This window comes from Zootoca vivipara, chromosome 6 (assembly GCF_963506605.1).
Source record: "Zootoca vivipara chromosome 6, rZooViv1.1, whole genome shotgun sequence".
NCBI classification, from domain to species: domain Eukaryota; kingdom Metazoa; phylum Chordata; class Lepidosauria; order Squamata; family Lacertidae; genus Zootoca; species Zootoca vivipara.
The window spans coordinates 21489228-21507486 of record NC_083281.1 but is presented as its reverse complement, the minus strand read 5'-3'; the positions used below and the strand labels follow the sequence as shown (position 1 = coordinate 21507486).

At 47.1% G+C, this 18259-nt stretch overlaps 1 protein-coding gene across 4 annotated transcripts in view; it reads right to left on the bottom strand.

Annotated features, from left to right (window-relative positions):
• Nucleotides 1-783: 783 nt before the first annotated feature.
• The window catches only part of LOC118086118 (carcinoembryonic antigen-related cell adhesion molecule 5), a 48747-nt gene continuing 31271 nt past the window's right edge, over nucleotides 784-18259 (bottom strand). The window contains exons 7-12 of one of the 4 annotated variants that reach the window (XM_035117392.2): nucleotides 13978-14250; nucleotides 13223-13489; nucleotides 9585-9708; nucleotides 7608-7660; nucleotides 5527-5558; nucleotides 784-3232 (exon numbers count right to left, since the gene is read on the bottom strand). In XM_035117392.2, the coding sequence (XP_034973283.1) occupies nucleotides 3110-3232; nucleotides 5527-5558; nucleotides 7608-7660; nucleotides 9585-9708; nucleotides 13223-13489; nucleotides 13978-14250 (872 nt within the window). In that variant the 3' untranslated portion in view covers nucleotides 784-3109. The remainder of the gene's footprint in view (nucleotides 3233-5526; nucleotides 5559-7607; nucleotides 7661-9584; nucleotides 9709-13222; nucleotides 13490-13977; nucleotides 14251-18259) is intronic. The other 3 variants (XM_035117394.2, XM_060275595.1, XM_035117393.2) reach the window with 3 other exon arrangements.

The window sequence follows — 18259 nt, the reverse complement described above, 5'->3', positions numbered from 1 at the left end:
GGGGGAGGAAGGTTTGCCTGGTTGATTGGTCAAGTGGAATACCGCCACACACCAGACCCATAAAATGTCGGAGCTACAAAGGCTTATGTAATCTAACACCCATGCATTGTTTCCTGCAAGAGCACAAGATGCTATCTCACCGCTCCCTCATGTTTGCAGCCTCAGACAGGCAGTAAAAGCAAGTTAACTACTTCCAGGCGGGCCGCCATTCTTAATGGGTCATGAGTTGTGCAGGCCAGCCTGCCTGACACATTCTCACCAAACCTTCCTGCTGCATTGCATTGCTCCCATCACTTTTAGCAGCAGCCTGATTTGCAGAGATTCGTTTGCATGTCGTCATGTGAGTGAAAAGTTTCACTGCCCAGTTTCAGCAGATCAAACTGTTGCTAAAGGCCCAGGAACAAGAAAAGTCTTATTTGTGTCCCCTGTCGAGTTATGGGATCCTATTGCTTCCCCCTAGGGATACCCCAATACATTTTGGCACCTGAGGTGAACCACAAAATGGTGCCCCTTCCCTGGCCAGGGAAGAAGGGGTGAGTGAAGATCTATATCAGGAACAAGGTGGGAATAAAGATCTTTATCAAGAACAAGTGTAGGAGGAAGAGACTAGTAGCACCTCCTGTTCTCCAAGAGGCCACTGAATTTGGGGTGTGCCGCAGCTGGAGCAGTAACAGAGGGGGATACATTTCTTGGAGGCTGGATCTGTTGCCCCTGGGGATCCTTGCCTCACCTTGCCTCATGGGCGGGCCGGTCCTGCCTCCCCCTCCACAAGGTACACAAAAGTCTTTTCCATTCTCAATTTATTATTATCGTTATTATTAAAAACAAAATTATTCATCATTTTACATCCAGAAAAACAGCCCAAATTTTCACAATCATCAGCTTTGCATTCCATCTCCAATTTTGCACTCTCAACAGCCGCCCTCAGATCTGAGCGGCCATCTCTGCTTCTCCTGTCCTGCAGGACACTGAGTAATCATTCCAAAGGCCCGGTGCCAACCGGATGCAACAGGGAGACAAGCTTTCTTTTGTGGGGTTCCTTCATTGCAGACGACTGTTCCAGGCCTCCTCAAGATGGGAGAACGATGCATGGGTTAACTGGGGCATGATGAGTGTGGCGCTTGTTCCAAACACTGCTCCATTGTCCTTCCGTCATGGAGCTTAACGTGAATACATGCCGTCTTCCAGCCACACCCAACAATTAGCGAGGCCCAGAGTGTACGAGATGCTATCGCAGCAAAGGGGCACTCTCAGTCAAAGATGACAAACTTTCGGCATGGGGTGGTGGTGGTGGAGGAGGAAAACGCTCACCCAAACAACACAACGAGGGAGCAGAAGGCACAGGATTCCCCTCTCGTTCCTATCAGAGATCTTACGAGGTCTGCTCAGGCTAACATCAACAGCGCTTGGCATGTCTGCCCCATTAGCTAGAAGCTGGCTAGTTGCGAAACCGGCGCTGATGTTTGAAGCAAAACGGACAACTGCTCGCTGCCAAGCACCCTCCTCCTTTCTTCCTCACCACACTTCGTTGAATTGTGCAAAGCAGCCCAGTTCCTTTGCAGCGTGGGAGTTGAGCTAATCTGGAATGCAGACCCTGCTGTCCCTAATTCTACACCTGCAATTAAAATAAATTAATCTCCCAATACCCCTCCCCCCTCCTGCTGGCTCCAGGCATTATTATTGTTATAGCCTTATCTCACTGTAGCCCCACGATCCTGCAAAGGTTAGTTTGAGGGGTAGTTAACTTGCTCAAGGCTGCTCAGCAAGCGTCAGGGTTCTTGCAACTGAGCCCAGTGCTTTGCCCACTGGCTCTGCGGTCACCCAGGGGACACGGGGAACTATCAGATCCCTTCCTCTTCCGCAGGTGGAACCCCTATCCAGTGCTCTAAGCCTCCAGACATTTGGCACAGTTCTCTTCCATTTCTAGGGAAGGGAATCTATTCAAGACGCCTCAGCTCACCCCATGTTCTATAGCAGCCTGCTGTGCTTAACCAATCTGCTATGCAAAAGCATCTTGCTCCTTCTATTATAGACTGGATTTGGCGGGTTAATTGCGAGAAATGGGGTGGCGGAGGAGAGGGAATAATGACCGGTGGCCTTACCAGGCAGAGGGGAAATAATTATGGCTTTCCCACCACAAATCCCCCCTCCCACCCACATGTCACCCCGAGTTTCATATCCATACCTAGGGCACTTTCAAATTCACATGAGCAAAAGAACAGCTGAACCCAAAAGCCAGACTGCAGGGCGAGGGGGTGTTGCTGTCTTGTTGAGATGTTGCCAGTTCATTCTGGACAGTAAGAGGGGTGAACTGCTAGTCCACGGGTCTGGTCTGAGTCCCCCAAGCAAGTTTTTATGCCTCCTTAAAAAAGAATAAGCTCAGAAGCATCTGGAGTCAGATGGAGGCATCAGGAGCAAACGTCCTCTCCTGTCCGGTCCGGGCTGGCCCTGGACGCAGCTGCCACACCAGCCTGTTTCCCAATGCACACTTTCCCGGAGCGCTTTCTTCGCCGGTGCCTGGAATCCAGCTCCTCCAGGGAGGGTTTGTGGTGTCTGGGGTAGGCCTGAGGGAGCAGCAGCCACACCGCTGCCTAGCGACACCACAACCCGAGGGACAGGAGAAAGAGGGGAGGTTTGGCACAGCCAGGAAGCGAAACAATAGCAGGATGGGTCGAGAGAGAGAGTGAAAGGGAAAAGAGATATCTAAAATGTTTCTAGTTTCTCTCCACACAGATCCGAGGATGAAATGGCCTCCCTCTTGTCATGCATGCCAGCCACGGCATGGTGGGTGGAAGGAAGGCCCGCTTTTGAATGGTTTGGTTCCATTCCAAACCCTACCCTCAATTACACCAGGTGGCAGGGCGTGGAGACAAACTTCTGCTTTTTTGTTTTCAGCTCAGCGGGTTGGTAAAGGAGAACCACTTGAGGGGTGTGTGTGTGTTTGTGTGTGTGTGTAAGGGAGGGACCGATAGCCTCATCTTCAGAAGAGGCAACAGTTTTTTAAAAAAATCCCCAACCACAACCAAAATAAAATCCAGGCAAATGAAGCAGAGATTAGTCATAGGGGATGTTTGCACCAGTGAGCCCATTAGGGGAGATTCATCCCTGATCATTTCTTCTTGATTTCTGAGTATATTATGGTGTTTTCTAAAGGCCGGACGGCTGCTGGCTCTGGCTGAGGAGGGTGGTTGGCCTTGAAGGCTAGTGTTGAATATTGTATGTCCTCTTCACCCTGCAAAAGAACATCAGCAGGAGTCAGAGGGAGCAAAAGAAGGTTCGAAGGCCACAGGTGGGCCTGTGGGGGGAGCAGCCCCTCCTGGGATCTTGAAAGGCCCTTCCCCGAATCTCCAGCTTTCATTGGAATTAAGAAAAGCAAACAGCAGCACACAACAAGGCACAGGCCTTTTCACTTGCAAGGTTATAAGGAAAAGCATGCAATCAATAATCAATATGTTACTCAGGAAACATCAAACTTCCAGTGATCCAGCCAGCGAGTGTAAAAAGTACCAAGGTAACAGCCAAGAACTAAACTCTTATTTTGATATTTTGAAACATATTTCATTTCATTGGAATTTAACAATCTGCACAATCTCCATCACAATAAGCTTACTAGGTTCTCTGTATTTTGCTTCTGGCTGTTTTGCTCTGGTCTTCCTCCTCTGCTGGCCAACACTTACAGCTTATCCACACTTACTTTTCCTCCATGCTTTCCAGGAATGGTCCACACTTTAAACCTCTGTGTCCGAGCGTTCTCTTTTTTTTAAATCCATAGCTTCCTGCACAAGAACCTGCTCTTTAAAGCTGCAAACGGCAACCCACAGAAAACTTGAATGGCCATTCGTTGCACTTCAAATAATTAGATTTTGCGGGGAAAGTTCCAGGGCAAAAGAAAGAGGAGCTCTCAGACTCGGAGTTTTAAAGTGTGGACCTGTGCCTGGAAAGAGAAGGGCAAAAGGTAAGTGTGGCTAACAGCACCACCTTAGCCCCAAGCCCCCTACCCACTGCACATGAGCAGGTCCATTTTAAAAGGTGACGATTCTACTTGCATGTGATGAGGGAATCACAGAATCATAGAATCACAGAGTTGGAAGGGACTTCAAGGGTCCCGCAATGCAGGAATGTCAGCTAAAGCATCGTTGACAGATGGCCATCCAACCTCTGCTTAAAAACCTCCAAGGAAGGAGAGTCCACCACCTCCCGGTGGAGGCCATTCCAAGCAGGTGAGGTAGAGGCCAAGGAGAAGCTTATGAATCTCCTAGCAACTAGCTCCTAGTTCCCCCTCTCCTCCTGCTCTGAGAGAGACACATCTAATTCCCTCGGAGTTGCTAGAAGCAAGGTAAAATTTAACTATGCTGACTAGCAGACTGTACAGACTTACCTCATTACCCTGGAGCAAGCAAGACATCCCCAAGGTAGTTTGGCTGTACGGGCACCAAAGTCCACTCACCTCTCAGGCCAGAACCTGATGCCTGGATCATTAGGGCTAGGATACCAAGTGGCCAGAACACAGGGGTGGGGAGAGGCAGACCTCCTCCCATGCCTTAACAACAGCTTGATCGACAGAAGTCCACTAGCAAAGCTTTTGATTGTAATAATAATAATAATAATAATAATAATAATAATAATAATAATAATAATAATATATTATTTATACCCCGCCCATCTGGCTGGGTTTCCCCAGCCACTCTGGGCGACTTCCAACAGACATTAAAATACAATAATCTATTAAACATTAAAAGCCTTCCTGAACAGGGCTGCCTTCAGATGTCTCCTAAAAGTCTGGTAGTTGTTTATCTCTTTGACATCTGGGGGGAGGGAGTTCCACAGGGCGGGTGCCACTACCGAGAAGGCCCTCTGCCTGGTTCCCTGTAACTTTGCTTTTTGCAGCAAGGGAACCGCCAGAAGGCCCTCGGCACTGGACCTCAGTGTCCGGGCAGAATGATGGGCGTGGAGACGCTCCTTCAGGTATACTGAACTGAGGCCATTTATCATGTTTGTTTGTTAAGCATCCCATGACCTGCTGATGCAAGAAATCCACTACTACGGCATCTATGCTACGTGGACCCGTGCAGCTTCTGCCTGGAAATCTCTAATGAAAGACAGTTTGCCACCATCAAGGCAATCCAAACTTCTTGTCCCCATCAAGAACTTGAGTCGTTGTCACATTGCTACGTTCTGCAGATGAAGCTGCTGTTAGCAGGTCAAAGAGTTGGGGCTGCTTCCTTGTCAGGATTGGGAATGGGCTCAAGAAGCCCCCAGACCCCTCTAGGGCTGGGCGATATCTGGTTTTCAATACTGTGATATATCACCAGTTAAACATCCCAATGTACCAATATATTACAATGTCTGAAATAAGGATGGAGCTATGTTGAGGCACTGGCTGGTTTCATGGTTTTTCCTGCATTGTGATTTTTGGATAGCACACACACAAACACACACACATCATGATTTGCAACATATTGCCAGGTCAAAAATTATGAAACCAACATCATGATACGGACTTCAATATCATGATTCCGTCCTTACCGGTGTGGGTTTGGTGTCAGTGACGCCCTGGTCTGAAATGACAGAGACAGGACAGAGAGAGAGCATCAGGGAACTGGCAGGTACAACAGACAGAGCCTGAACACAAGCCCACGGGAGCCAAGCAGGAGACACTGAAAACCCACAACCCTCTGCCCTTGGACCACAGTGGGGCGGGGACTCCCACTGGATTAGCGGAAGCAGACAGGACAAATGGCGTGAGCTGGATTAGTAATGTGGTAAGCAATGAAGGTGCCTGGGCCAGGATTTCCCCCTTGGTATCAGGAATCTCCTAAAGGGTTGCATTCCTTTAGGGCTGACCTCTTTGACCATGTGCCACCCAGACATTGCTGGGCTCCCAATGGGAGAGTCCAACAGATCTGGAGGGCCACAGCTTAAGCTACCCCCGCTTTTAGGGCTGCAAAGCAAGGAGAGGTCCACCGGGTAATGCACAGCTGCTACTTTCACTAAACCAGAGTTTAGTGAAAGTTGGGGAAAAGGCCTAGCAGGTAAACATTCTCTCTTCAGGCAGCTCTTAAAACCCCAGACTGGCAATCCTACAGCATAGCAGACACGAGCAACGTGTGTTTAGGCATCCGTCTGTCTTGAGAGACAGTGTGCCTCTGGGAGTGACGTCAAAGCGCTGCATGAGCAGCATCCAAGTGTGCCTAGAGGTCCTGCGCTGCCCACATGACAAGACCGCCCTCTTGGTCTTGCTGATGTGGTCCAAAGGAAAGCAGAGCAAGACATTTGGTGCCAGCTAGGCTGCAGGAGTTGCCAGAAGGAGGTGTACAACCCCAGTCGTTTTAGGGACTCCACTCTGGATTTGTGTAGGGTTTACTCCTGAGTCTTTTCTTCTCCCGAAGATATCCCACAAGGCAGCAGAGGTTTAGGATCAGAGTTTTCCTTCTCCTAGATGGGCTCTCTTCCCAGATGGATTAGCCCCATCTGCCCCTTACTTCCCTCAACAGCAAGTGCAGAAATTGCCTTCTTGACCGTTGGACCCACTCTTGATCTCGTCCGCTCCATCTGCCAGAGTCTGTCTTCGCATGCAGAGGAAGTCCCTAGCTCACTGAGGGTTTGAGACACATTGGCTACCCTCAACTGGTTTAGACGGCCAGCTGAAGCCGTTCCCAGGATGTGGTTGCTGTCGCATGCTGACAGCTTCTAGGAGCCCCAGGTGAGTGCTGAATGCAGGGTGGGGACCAATGGCAAGCAAGGTAACGGTCCATCAGCTGGACAGGTGGAACAGGAGAGGGGATGTGTGTGTAGACTGTCCCCTCCTCACTCCAGTCTTGTCCCCATCTCATACCCTTCTCCCTTGCTCCAGCCCCACCTGCTGCATCTTCCTACCTGTGCTGAGTCCTCCTGAGCACTCCAAGGCCAATGTGGGGAGTAGAGGGAGGAAGCCACCTGCTTCCACCCTCGCCCCTGAATTCTTCACTTCCGTTCCTTGCTTCGCACCGAAGCCCAAGCGTGATTAAAGAGGCAGGCAAAGAACGGTCTTGGATAGACTTGATTCTAGGAATATTATGGTGGCAGTGCAGAGGGCAGAAATAGCCGTTCTCTGGAGAGACCAGTCCGGCGAGCCCCATCACCTCCCACAAGTCCCCTCTCATGAGCTTTTCCACCACCAGGCCAGCTATAGAGCCGCAGCAGGAATCCCCAAATGATGATAAATGATTTTTTTGTGGGGTGGGCGTAGAGGGCGATAGGGGACAGGAAGATACCCGCACTCCACAGAAAACAGCAATTTACTTTCCCCTCCCCAGGAGGGGTCAGGGAAGAGAATCCCCCAGCCAGCCTCTTGGAAATGGGAGCTGGAGCAGCTGTGAAGGCCTTTCTCCCCGCTCCCATGAAGTGGATTAAGCAGGAGTTTCCCATGATGCACCTGGGTTGGGGATGGAGCGGTCCTACTTGCCCATGCTTTGGCATAGAAGTGCATGGGAAGGCCACCTATCTTCTTCGTGAACTATGAAAGCTCACCCTAAACAGGGTGATGGTGGTCGGGGAGAGTAACATAGAGCACACAACATGCGTCACACAGACCCCGGCCCGGCCCAGCCCATTGGGCTGATACTTACTGCGGCCGGGAGCTGAGGGTATGTTTCCATTAGATGAGTGCTGCTCCGTCCTCCTAGGTAAACAGCAGACACTGTGTGATCCTATAGCAAGCGGGGGGGGGGGGGTGTCCCTCCCCCAACAACAGAACCAGCACATTATCCCTCGTCCTATACTAGTGACCAGTCACGTGAAATAATAAATCTCATTCACTTTCTTTGTGCCACATAGTCATCCATCCAATTTTTATCTTGCCCTTGGCCACATCAGTGGTTTCCAAACTTTCTACATTGATGGAATCTTCCCTGTATTGACCTGTTTGCAAAGGGAGCCCTCGTGTGCCTTCAAAGGAAACCCTGGTAAATTGCAGGGAATTCTGGGACACGTTCTAAAGAGTGCACTCAGTTCACGGGGAACCTCCAGCCCTTCAGATGTTGCTGGACTACATCTCCCATGATTCCCAGCTAACAGGGCCACTAGTCAGGGATGATGTAAGTTGTAGTCCAACAACATCTACAGAGTTGAAGGGTCCTCTCCTGGTCATAAAAGGGCACTGGCAAGGCCTTGGGGGGCCTCACTGTTTCCTGTGTGAACTGAGAATAGGCCTAGGGCACATCCCTATGTGGTTACGAGCAAAAACCAGTAGCCACAGGCCAGTCTTGTTTTGTCTTCCATTGCTTATGGCTTCATTGGCAAGTATTGGAGATGATCTGAAGACCCCCTCCCTAGTCTCTCTGTCTTTCAGACACCCCCCTGACCTTTATACGTCTGTTAGCGCTTTCAAGCTGAAACAAAATATGTAAGGGAGTGGGGGGGGGACTCTTAAGAATTTTTTTTTCTAACTTGAATTTACTCCTCAGAATTTGAACTGGGGATGAATCAAAATGAGCCCTGCATCACACACTGACATCTGACCAGTGAGAACACCAAGGGAGTGGGGGCGGCGGGGCGGCTGCAATTGCCACCAAGTTCATGGGGGATGGGGGATGGGACACATCATTAGGAGTGGCAGAAACTTACTGAAACTTCTTTTAAAATCATCTTGCCACTGGCGACTACAGCAGAGTTCTTCTTTTAGGGGAACAAGAGCCATTTTCTTTCCTTGAGAATGCCCCAGATGAAGCACTGTTTTCACTGACCACTTGTGGTGACCACTTGTTCCGAGTTCAGGAGACAATTTTTCTCCTCCCGTGAACACCGTCAATCTTTGAAATTTTGGCACTATCCTCATTCTTCCCCACCCCTTATGATCTCCCCAGTAACATATGTATTTGACTTTTCAGGGTCCCTGAGAGGTGAAAGTTTGGCAGGTCCATACTTAATATTGCTGCCTAAACATCTCATCAACAATGCTTAGGACTTGCACTTTTAAAAAAGGGTCTATCCAATCATAATTATTCAATCGCTCCATATGTGTGTTTTAAATGTATTAAATGCTTTTAGTGGTTTTATTGTATGATTTTATGCTTTTATTGCTGCACACCGCTTTGATATATTTGTTATATTACAGCAGTATACGCATATTTGTTATAATAAATAAATTTATTTATAAATCAATAAATAAAATGTGTGTGCTTTTGGAGTGACCAGATTCAACAGAGGGCAGGCCTTCTGTGTCTTTTGGCAGGCTATACAGAAGTGGGAATTTCAGCTGCTGCAACTTATTCAAGTTCTGTCCAAGTGTCACAGTAGAAGGAGAAGTTTCTTCCCCTGCCCCATCTTGAATTTGGCAACCCAGGTTACTGTCTGTGCTTTGGCTGGGAGGCATGAACAGCAGGACACACTTGGTTCTTCCAAGAGATGTGTAAGGCAGGGCTCCAACCCAGGCTGGAGAGACAGGAAAGAAACCCGCACCCATGAGACAGCCTCAGACCCTGAGCATGAGCAGAGAGACCAATCAAACCAGGTAAACAAGAAGGTCCTGGAGAAGCTGGGGAGATGGCAAATTCAGATGGCAAATGGGGGACCCCAATCCAAGATGAACGGGATGGCAGACTTACCCCAAGGCAGTCTTGGTGCACAGGAAATATACCAGACCTCCAATGAGTGCTACTCCAAGCACACAACCTATGACAATTCCAGCAATTACTCCTGTATCGGGACCCGGAGGTGGTGAAGGAGATTCTGGAAGAGGGGAACAAGAGGAATTGTGAACTTTGGAAAACAGAGTATACACTAGTGGCCAAAATTGTGGAAACCTTTTGGAAAAAGTGTATTTCTGAGGTCTAGTGGCTCATAATACCATTTTTTTGGGGGGGGGAGTAAAGGTAAAGGTACCCCTGACCGTTAGGTCCAGTCGTGGCCAACTCTGGGGTTGCGCGCTCATCTCGCTCAATAGGCTGAGGGAGCTGGCGTTTGTCCGCAGATAGCTTCTGGGTCATGTGGCCAGCTTGGCTAAGCCACTTCTGGTGAACCAGAGCAGCACACGGAAATGCCGTTTACCTTCCTGCCGGAGTGGTACCTATTTATTTACTTGCACTTTGATGTGTTTCGAACTGCTAGGTGGGCAGGAGCTGGGACCAAACAATGGGAGCTCACCCCATTGCATGGATGCGAACCGCTGACCTTCTGATCAGCAAGCCCTAGGCTCTGTGGTTTAGACCACAGCGCCACCCACATCCATTGGGGGGTGGGGTGGTAAAACCATAAAATTATATATCAATGGAAAGACAATTTACTGAAGAATGTAATGCAACAAAGTTTGTTCAATAATCTGTATTCTATCAAAAGTTAAAGCCAAATAACCAGAAAAAGGAAGCACAACATGCTTAGGTTGATATGCAGAAGTTTCCTTTCCTCCCAAAAAGAAAAGCAACTCTATGACTGCAAAGCCCCTTTCCCTTTACTAAATCAGTCTTTTGGGACCTCTAGCCAAGGTTGCCATCTGTTTATTTATTTTAGCGTCCCTAGCTCCTGTGCCTTCAACATCACTCTGACAAATAGAAATTCACACAGTGAACTTTTTTCTGGCATGGAGGTAAGTGGTGGTGGGAAAAACTTCACCAGCTTGTTTTCTGCATGGTCTGACTACTGTTAACAAAGCAAAGGGGCAGGAGTGAAGAAAGAGGAGGCAACTTTACCCCAAGTTTATATGTAGTGTGGGTGCAGCGAGGATTCTCAAGCTTTCACTTCATATCCCCTTTCCTCACAAGCGCTGGCCTTAGGATTAATTTACAAAAAAATTCTACAGCACTTTTCATTTGCTGTAATAGCAAAGCAGTTCACAACCCAGAAGCCTTATGAGATTCAACAAAACCAGAAAAATCAGCCAAGGATTAGAGGTCAGGGAAGGCCAAGGCAAAGATGCAGATCTTTAACCGCTGGCAAAAGCAGCCAGGCTGGCCTTATTTCAATAGGGAGAGTGAGCACTCCACACGGTAGGAGCCACAACAGAAAAGGCCCTCTCGACTCCAACAAATCTAACTTCTTTAAAGGTATGATATGGTCAGGGGGTCCCCATCTTTAGGCCATAGTGACGTGGGCAGCATATTCGGGAGGAAGAAGTCCTGCAGATATCCTCATCCCAAGCTCTATAGGGCTTTGTAGACCGAAACTAACAGTGCAGTCCCTAACCATATCTACTCAGAAGTTATTCAAGTTGGTGATGGCTACCTCCTCCCCTAGCCCTGCTGCTGCTCTCCTACCAGGAGCTAAGTCATGGTTTGACTTAGTGTTTTGTGTGCACCTGGGCTAGTGGTTTGTCTCACTCCAAAACAACCATGGGCTATCACCAAGGTTTGCTCTTGGCTTACAGCTTGTGGTTTGTTTGAGGAAGACAAGTCACGAGCCTGGGTTGGACCATGTGCTATGACAAACCATGGCTTAGCTCTAGATAGTAGGGTTGCCATATGTCTGGAATTTCCTGGACATTGCCAAAAAAAAAGCTCAACAACTTTTGAAATATAGCAGCCCTAGTGTTGAGCAACCCACACGCTTGCTCCAAAATACTCCAAAACACTTAGCCATACTTTGGCTTAGCATTCTGTGTGAAACACACCACAGTCAAATGATTTTGGAGCCCTCTGATGCACACTCACAGGAGAAGAAGGGAATCTGTTCCTGGTTCATATTATTCTATGATTATTACATATTATTATTAATTATCCACCCATCACCCTACAGTCCTGGTGGCGGGTTACAACAATTTAAAGTACAACATTAGAAACAGTTAAAAAACTTACAATCGCTAAAAACACAATCACAAAAAACGATTTAATAAAAATAACGATATCTAATAAAAAGCAATATACAACTGCTTATATTACACTTAGGTTTCCAATTTTTCTGCATCTTAAAGGCCATTTCTTATTTGCTTTAAATTTGCAGCTCTAAACTGAGAGGTTGTGTCGCATTTGGGTCTGATGCACGTAAGAGGAAGCTGCAGGACTTTTCGAACACCGAGAACGAAGACGAAAATTAACAAATGTCTAAATTTGTTCCTGTAACCAGGGGCTTGGTAATGATTCAATATTAACAAATTCACACCATGCCTATGGATGATGCTAAGCAAACAAACCAACAAACCAGAACCACCACAAGAAATGGGGTTCTAAGGTTTCGGCACAGAGAGTACCTCTGTACCTTGCAAACCAGTAGGTCTCTTCACACGTCACATGTACAGGGGCAACAAAGATACAAAGGGTGTGTGGAGGCTCCATCCTGGATGCCCCGTGGCTCCTCCTGTGTGGAGGAAGAACTTCTGGAGCAGCCAGCCCTTTCTACCCATGTAGGCTCCCTATGGGATTTAGAATAGGGAAGACCAGACGTATAAAGTGACATGGGTAGCCCCATGAGAAGCAAAAACCCCCCCAACAACCATGGCTTGCACTTGCTGCACCTCTTCTACGATGCCTAGGCAACCCGTGTCATTTCTGTACTTCTGTACAGCTTCTAAATCAATGTCCACACATCTCTGGATCATCATTCCTCCTCCAAAAGAAAACACCTCGCTGCATAAAACCCTCAATACTAAAGACTACAGAAATTTGCCACAAAGTTTTTTCCCTAGCATTCAGGTGCAAGAATAGATAACAAGGTCTGCCTCTTCTGTTTTTTTAACCCTGGCCCTGCCCAATCTGTGCTGTTAAATTGCAGTCGGACACCCAGCAGGTGAAGCTTTTGCTAGTAAAGAGGTGCAACAATGCGGGGTGGGGAAAACTGAAGCTATTACGTTTTCAGGCTGTAGTTAAAGTTTAATTTTTTTTAACGCAGTTTATTGTTTGATTATATCTCATCTTGCTTGTCATGTTTTATTTTGTGACACTGTTAACAGTCTTGCATAGCCATTTCGCCTAGAAAGGCAGGGTATACATTTTTTTAAATAATGAAAGGCGCAGGAGCAAGGGAAAGCCAAAACAAGACTTTGGGTTGGATCCAGACAAAGTTGGTTGCACCTAGTTTCACTGAGATCACGGGGAGTTGTCACGATGAACTCACTCAACTGGTGTCAATGAGATCTTGGTGCAGTTGACTCTAGATACCACCCTTTTCTGCCCGCAAAAAAAGTCAGTTGCGTCCTCCTCTGTTAATTCCACTCGGACTGGCCACATTTCCAAATAATTAGGTCCAGGGGGAGACTGTGGGGCATTCAAAATGCTGGTGGGACAAGAGACAAATGTGGGCTTGTCACAGGACTCACCATGCTCTGTCAATTTCACATTGACAGATGCTGAGGCCAGCTTCTTAACGACACTGTTGAAAGCTTGGCAGGTGTAATTGCCTTCATTTTCCCAGGCTGTTAAGTCTTTGCTGAAGGTGTTCGCCGTCACATTCATATCAGTATTATTGAAAAACCACTGAAACTGGGCTTCTGGTAGGGACTCTGCAGTACACAGCAGAGCCAAATGGGAGCCTAGTTTTAGAGTTATGGTTCCTGTTTGGTTCAGCTTAGCGTTATTTGGCCCATCTAGAAAGGAAAGCAAGTAGAATCAGGACCAAGGGGTGGAAACAGGGGCGGGGTGCGTTTGTGTTGCCACGCCCCCCCTGTGTGTGTGTGTGCACCACCCCAAACGCAGCAAAAGAGCTGGCCAACCAGCTTTAGAGCTTAATGTAAGAAAGTGTTTGCTGGGGTTCAGTTCTCTGAAGCCATTTTCAATCCTGGGGCTTAGCTTTAGCATGCAGGCCTCTATGAACAAAGGAGACAGCATCTCCAGAGTGCTTTTCCCGCCTCCCCATGAGCTACCTCCACACATCGGGGTTAGGGAATAGTGGGCTCATAGCCTCCAAGTATGCTTTGAGCGCCAGCACCTCTTATTTCAGAAAGACCAGGGGGTGGGGAGATCAAGGGAGAGAGGAAATCCCCATTAGGACTCACAAATGCCCTTGCTGCCAAATGCATGCGGCAACGGCAAGGAGAAAGGAGTCACCAAGCATTTTCAAATCAGGGTTACTTACATGCCAAGCTAATCTTACTGGGGTTGCTTTTAGTAGTGTTGATAGGGTTGGTAGCAATACATGTATACATCCCTTCCTCATCTTTGGAGACGCCAGTTAGATTGAGGTTTCGGTTCCTGTTGAAAAGCACAGCCTTATCTGGGACAGGGTTACCGTCCTTGGACCAGGTGACGGTGACATCGGGCCTGTCGGAGGTGTTACACTGTAAGGAGACGGTTGCGTTCTCTGCCACTATGGCTTCTGCAGGCCACAGGATTGGGTCGGAGAGGATTTCTGCACACAAAACAGAAAGAGGGTCATGCTTTGTGGGTCCTCATGGCCCCTAAATCTGGGCAGGGTCACTTCAATTGTGGTTATTAGGGAAAGTGCAGCACTTTGCCTCTGGAGTGTGTTAGAAATCCTGTCCCCTTTAAAGCAGAATCCTGCTTCTTTTGAAAGCATAGCTCAAGATTACTATACGAAAGTGTTCAAGGAATTACGTACTGAATTGCCAGGGTCATGAGTTGTTTTGGGCATTGTTGTCTCTGTTGCAGTATAGAGAACACACAAAAAGGGTGTGTCTGTGTATGTGTTGGAGGAGATACATTTTGGCAGCATTTCCAGCCAAGGCATCTCGAGGAGGAAGCAAGTGAGCTAGAAGCTTCCTGCAGCTGCTTTCTAAAGGCCTCTTCTTAGCAGCAATTTACATGGAATTTGCAAACTGTGATTTAATGAAATTTTGAAATGCGAGTAGCTGAGACAACAACTGACCTCATGCTTTGAAATTAACAATTAAGTGGCGCCAGCGACTGCTATAACCCAGAGACTTTTTACAAAAACAAGGTGATTTGATATTTTTTTTTAAACAACCTATATGTTGTTGTGGTCACTTTTTTAAAAAAGTATTTTTTATTAAAGATTTCTTGAATTACAAAGGTGTGTGCAGTGTCTCTCATATTTTTATATGTATCATTTTTGCAAATCAGTTTCATTTGTTAATAAGCCCTATTAGTGCTCAATCTCAGGTCCCTTGCCCATTTAAAAGTGGCTGGACACCAGTTGCTGATGGCGTCACATAATAGGGTGTTGTGGGTTTTTTGTAAAGGGGATGTTAATATGGGGAGTGTGCTGCTAAGTGCTTTAATGAAGTGTCGGGAAAGTTTATGCAATTTGCAGGAAGGAGCAGGAAAGCTTTCCCAGGGTTCTTCCATGAGGCTGTGCAGGAGAACATCCTGGGCAATTGCACCGCACGCAGTGATACTTCCAGGTTCCCGGGGGTCCTGGGGGAAGATGCTCTTAGTCGTGCCTTCTTCCTGAACAGGCACCATTGATGCCATTGCCCATTAGCTTGTCTCTTCTCCTGGGCCAAATCGGCACCACCTCTCAGAGAGAGAGAGAGAGAGAGAGAGAGAAAGAAAGAAGACAAGGCAGTCTAATTCAACCTGGTGCCCTTCCAGATGTTTGGGATTACAAGTACCATCAGCTCCAGCACTGATGTGTTAGCAGGAGCTGATGGGGGCTGTAATCCAGAACATCTGGAGGTCACCCACATTGGGGAAGACGGTGACAGGGTGAGCCTGCTCCTTTCATTGCTTGCTTGAAGAGAGCAGGAGACAAGTCAGCAAAGAAGCTGCAGAGGCACCAATTGAGGGGCCCTCCTAACCACTAGGAGGAAGGACAAGACGTTTATTGGATGGTGTTGGGGGGGGGGAGGGTCACTGCTAGGTAACTGAATGGACAGGGGTGCAGGTCCCTGACATTTATTTGCATACAATCTGCATATGTTCATTTATATGTAGAGATGCCTCTGAGAAAGGGGTTCCCCCACCACGACTGCACTTCATAATGCACTCAGCCGTCCTATAAGCAAAGTAAAATCAATAGTTAAAACAGTTTTTTAAAAAAAGGAGTGGAGGAGAAAACAAACAGATGTAAAAGACCCCATGGCTCAAGGACCCCTGGGACGCCTCCGGTGGTGCAGCAGGATTTATCAGATTTAGAGACATGCTTTTGATTTTTGTATTGAATCACACATGTTGGTGCTCTTGTTTAATTGGCTTTCTTGGATTTGGGAATGAATTCAATTAAAAAGAAGCAAAGCGACGCCAGTGAGGAGCAATGGGAACTGAATTTTAGAAGGAAAACAAGAAGGATTCCTTCAGAACCCCTTCAAAGAATTCCAAGGATACAGTCCCTGGGAACCACAACAAGTAAACAGGTTTGAAAGGCAGGTACGTATATTCCGGCGTATAAGAATATATAACTGTGCATATAAGATGACCCCCAACTTTTCCAGTTAAAATATAGTGTTTGGGATATACTCACTGTATAAGAAATATGACCCGGCATATAAGATGACCCCCGACTTTTGAGAAGATTTTCCTGGGTTAAAAAGTAGTCTTATACGCAGGAATATACAGTTTGTTATACTGATGATGCATAAGACAAAGGTGGGGTGGGAGGGTGGTGGTGGGAGAATAAGAGAGATGAGGAACAGACCTCAGATGCATTACACAGAGTTGTTATCACTGAGAGAGGTGACTCAGTCAGCCAGGATATCCCCCAGGGTGAGAAAGCCATATCTCAGTTCAAGGGTTGAGCTTTATTGGCATAATAAGGAAATGCTGAAACTAAGATTAAAGAAAGGCATTTGAGATGCATTGTGCTGAAAGAACCTGACGGACACAAACACACCTGGAACGTCACATTTTCATAGACAATGGATGCTGTGAAAGGGTGGACTGAGAAAGCACAAAGAAGTGATCTTCAAATTCTACAGAGCAAACAAGATGTGAAAGAGCAGGCTTTTGCCGACCGACTCCTCCCTCCGATCTAGCCAGCCATTTATCTCATCTGCCAGGAAGCAGCAATGGAGCTGATGATGGTTCACAGTTCTGGGTGGCATGTGACAATGCGGCCAAGAGAAACAGCCAGCAACAACTTCAACACTCAATGGATGGTGGGGATTGGAAGCAGATCTTGATACAGGACTCTCTGAACCTGAGCAGAGCTGTGACACATTAACCTAGTAACCAACTGAAACTTAACAGGAGGCATTCGCATAATCACTTAGCATAAATTAGTTACCCGAGAATCAGGGCTGTTTGTACTCCATGTTTTAAAAACAAACAAAACAAACAAAATCTACATCTACCTAGGGAATCCCAATTCTGCTCCAAAAAAACTCTGAATTCTGCGGCATAAAAGAAATTATGCAGGTTCAACTTATTTCACAGATTTCCACAATTTAGTCTTTCATTTGTATTGCTCTGCATAATCTCTTGGTTCATGTTTTCCTGTGTAAGGACAAACCCCAGGCATTGGCAACCATTCTTTTACTGTAGTGACCGCCCTTGGCTTCTGAAATTTCAGCAACTATCTACGAAACACTCCCAGACATATTGTTGCAGTAGTAAGGGCTAGTAACATTTTTAAAAGCTTTGGAATCTGGCACTTGTAGGGATAACAGTTTCTCTTTATGGGAGAACCCCCAACTGGGGATAATCATGCTTGCCATTTCCAAGAGGGTGAAATCTCAAATACAATGTTGCGTATTTGTGTACGGTTCATGCAAAATTTGTGAATTCATAACTCCTATGCACTGAATGCATGCTTGGAAGGCGCACAGCAGGATAAAGAATCCCAGTCACACTGGTTTAAAACTGCCAAGTTGGCACTGCCCAAAGGGCAATGCAACAGTTGCATATGATCTTCCAGCAAACAAAGAATTAAACCTAGCTTAGTCGCTGAGCAGGTCTTCTCAAGGGCTTGGATCTTTTTCAGATCCGTTTGCTTCCTGTTACTATTCTGATACTCCATGCTATTATGCTCTGAAGTGCTTCTTCCCTCCCCACCTAAAATAGCCAGAATCCCAGTACAAGCCTCATTCGTATTTGGGGTCCAAGATTTGCACAGAGACCAGGCTAAGCTGAGGCTGATGGCACTCACTCCACATGCCGCAGAGTGACTCTTTCCCAGTTCATCACAGAAGTGGAGAAAGCTTTGGACACTAAGACCCTCAGCAATTTTCAATGTGGTCGGTGGAGGGGGCGACTAACATAGAATTCAAATGGTGTTTTCCCACAAACATGCTGCAGAACACCCGAATGAAGCTTGCAGGCCATGGGTGGTCCACAGAACCCCTGGCCTAGAAGTTTGGATAGCACAGAGCATTCCAATACACAATGCAAAGTGACAGTCCCATCACTAAGCTATGCTAACAGAATCTCATTAACATTCCAGCACGGCCTATGTTGCATAAGAAATTTACATGCTAAAGAGCTAAATCTGGGGTGGGAGGCAA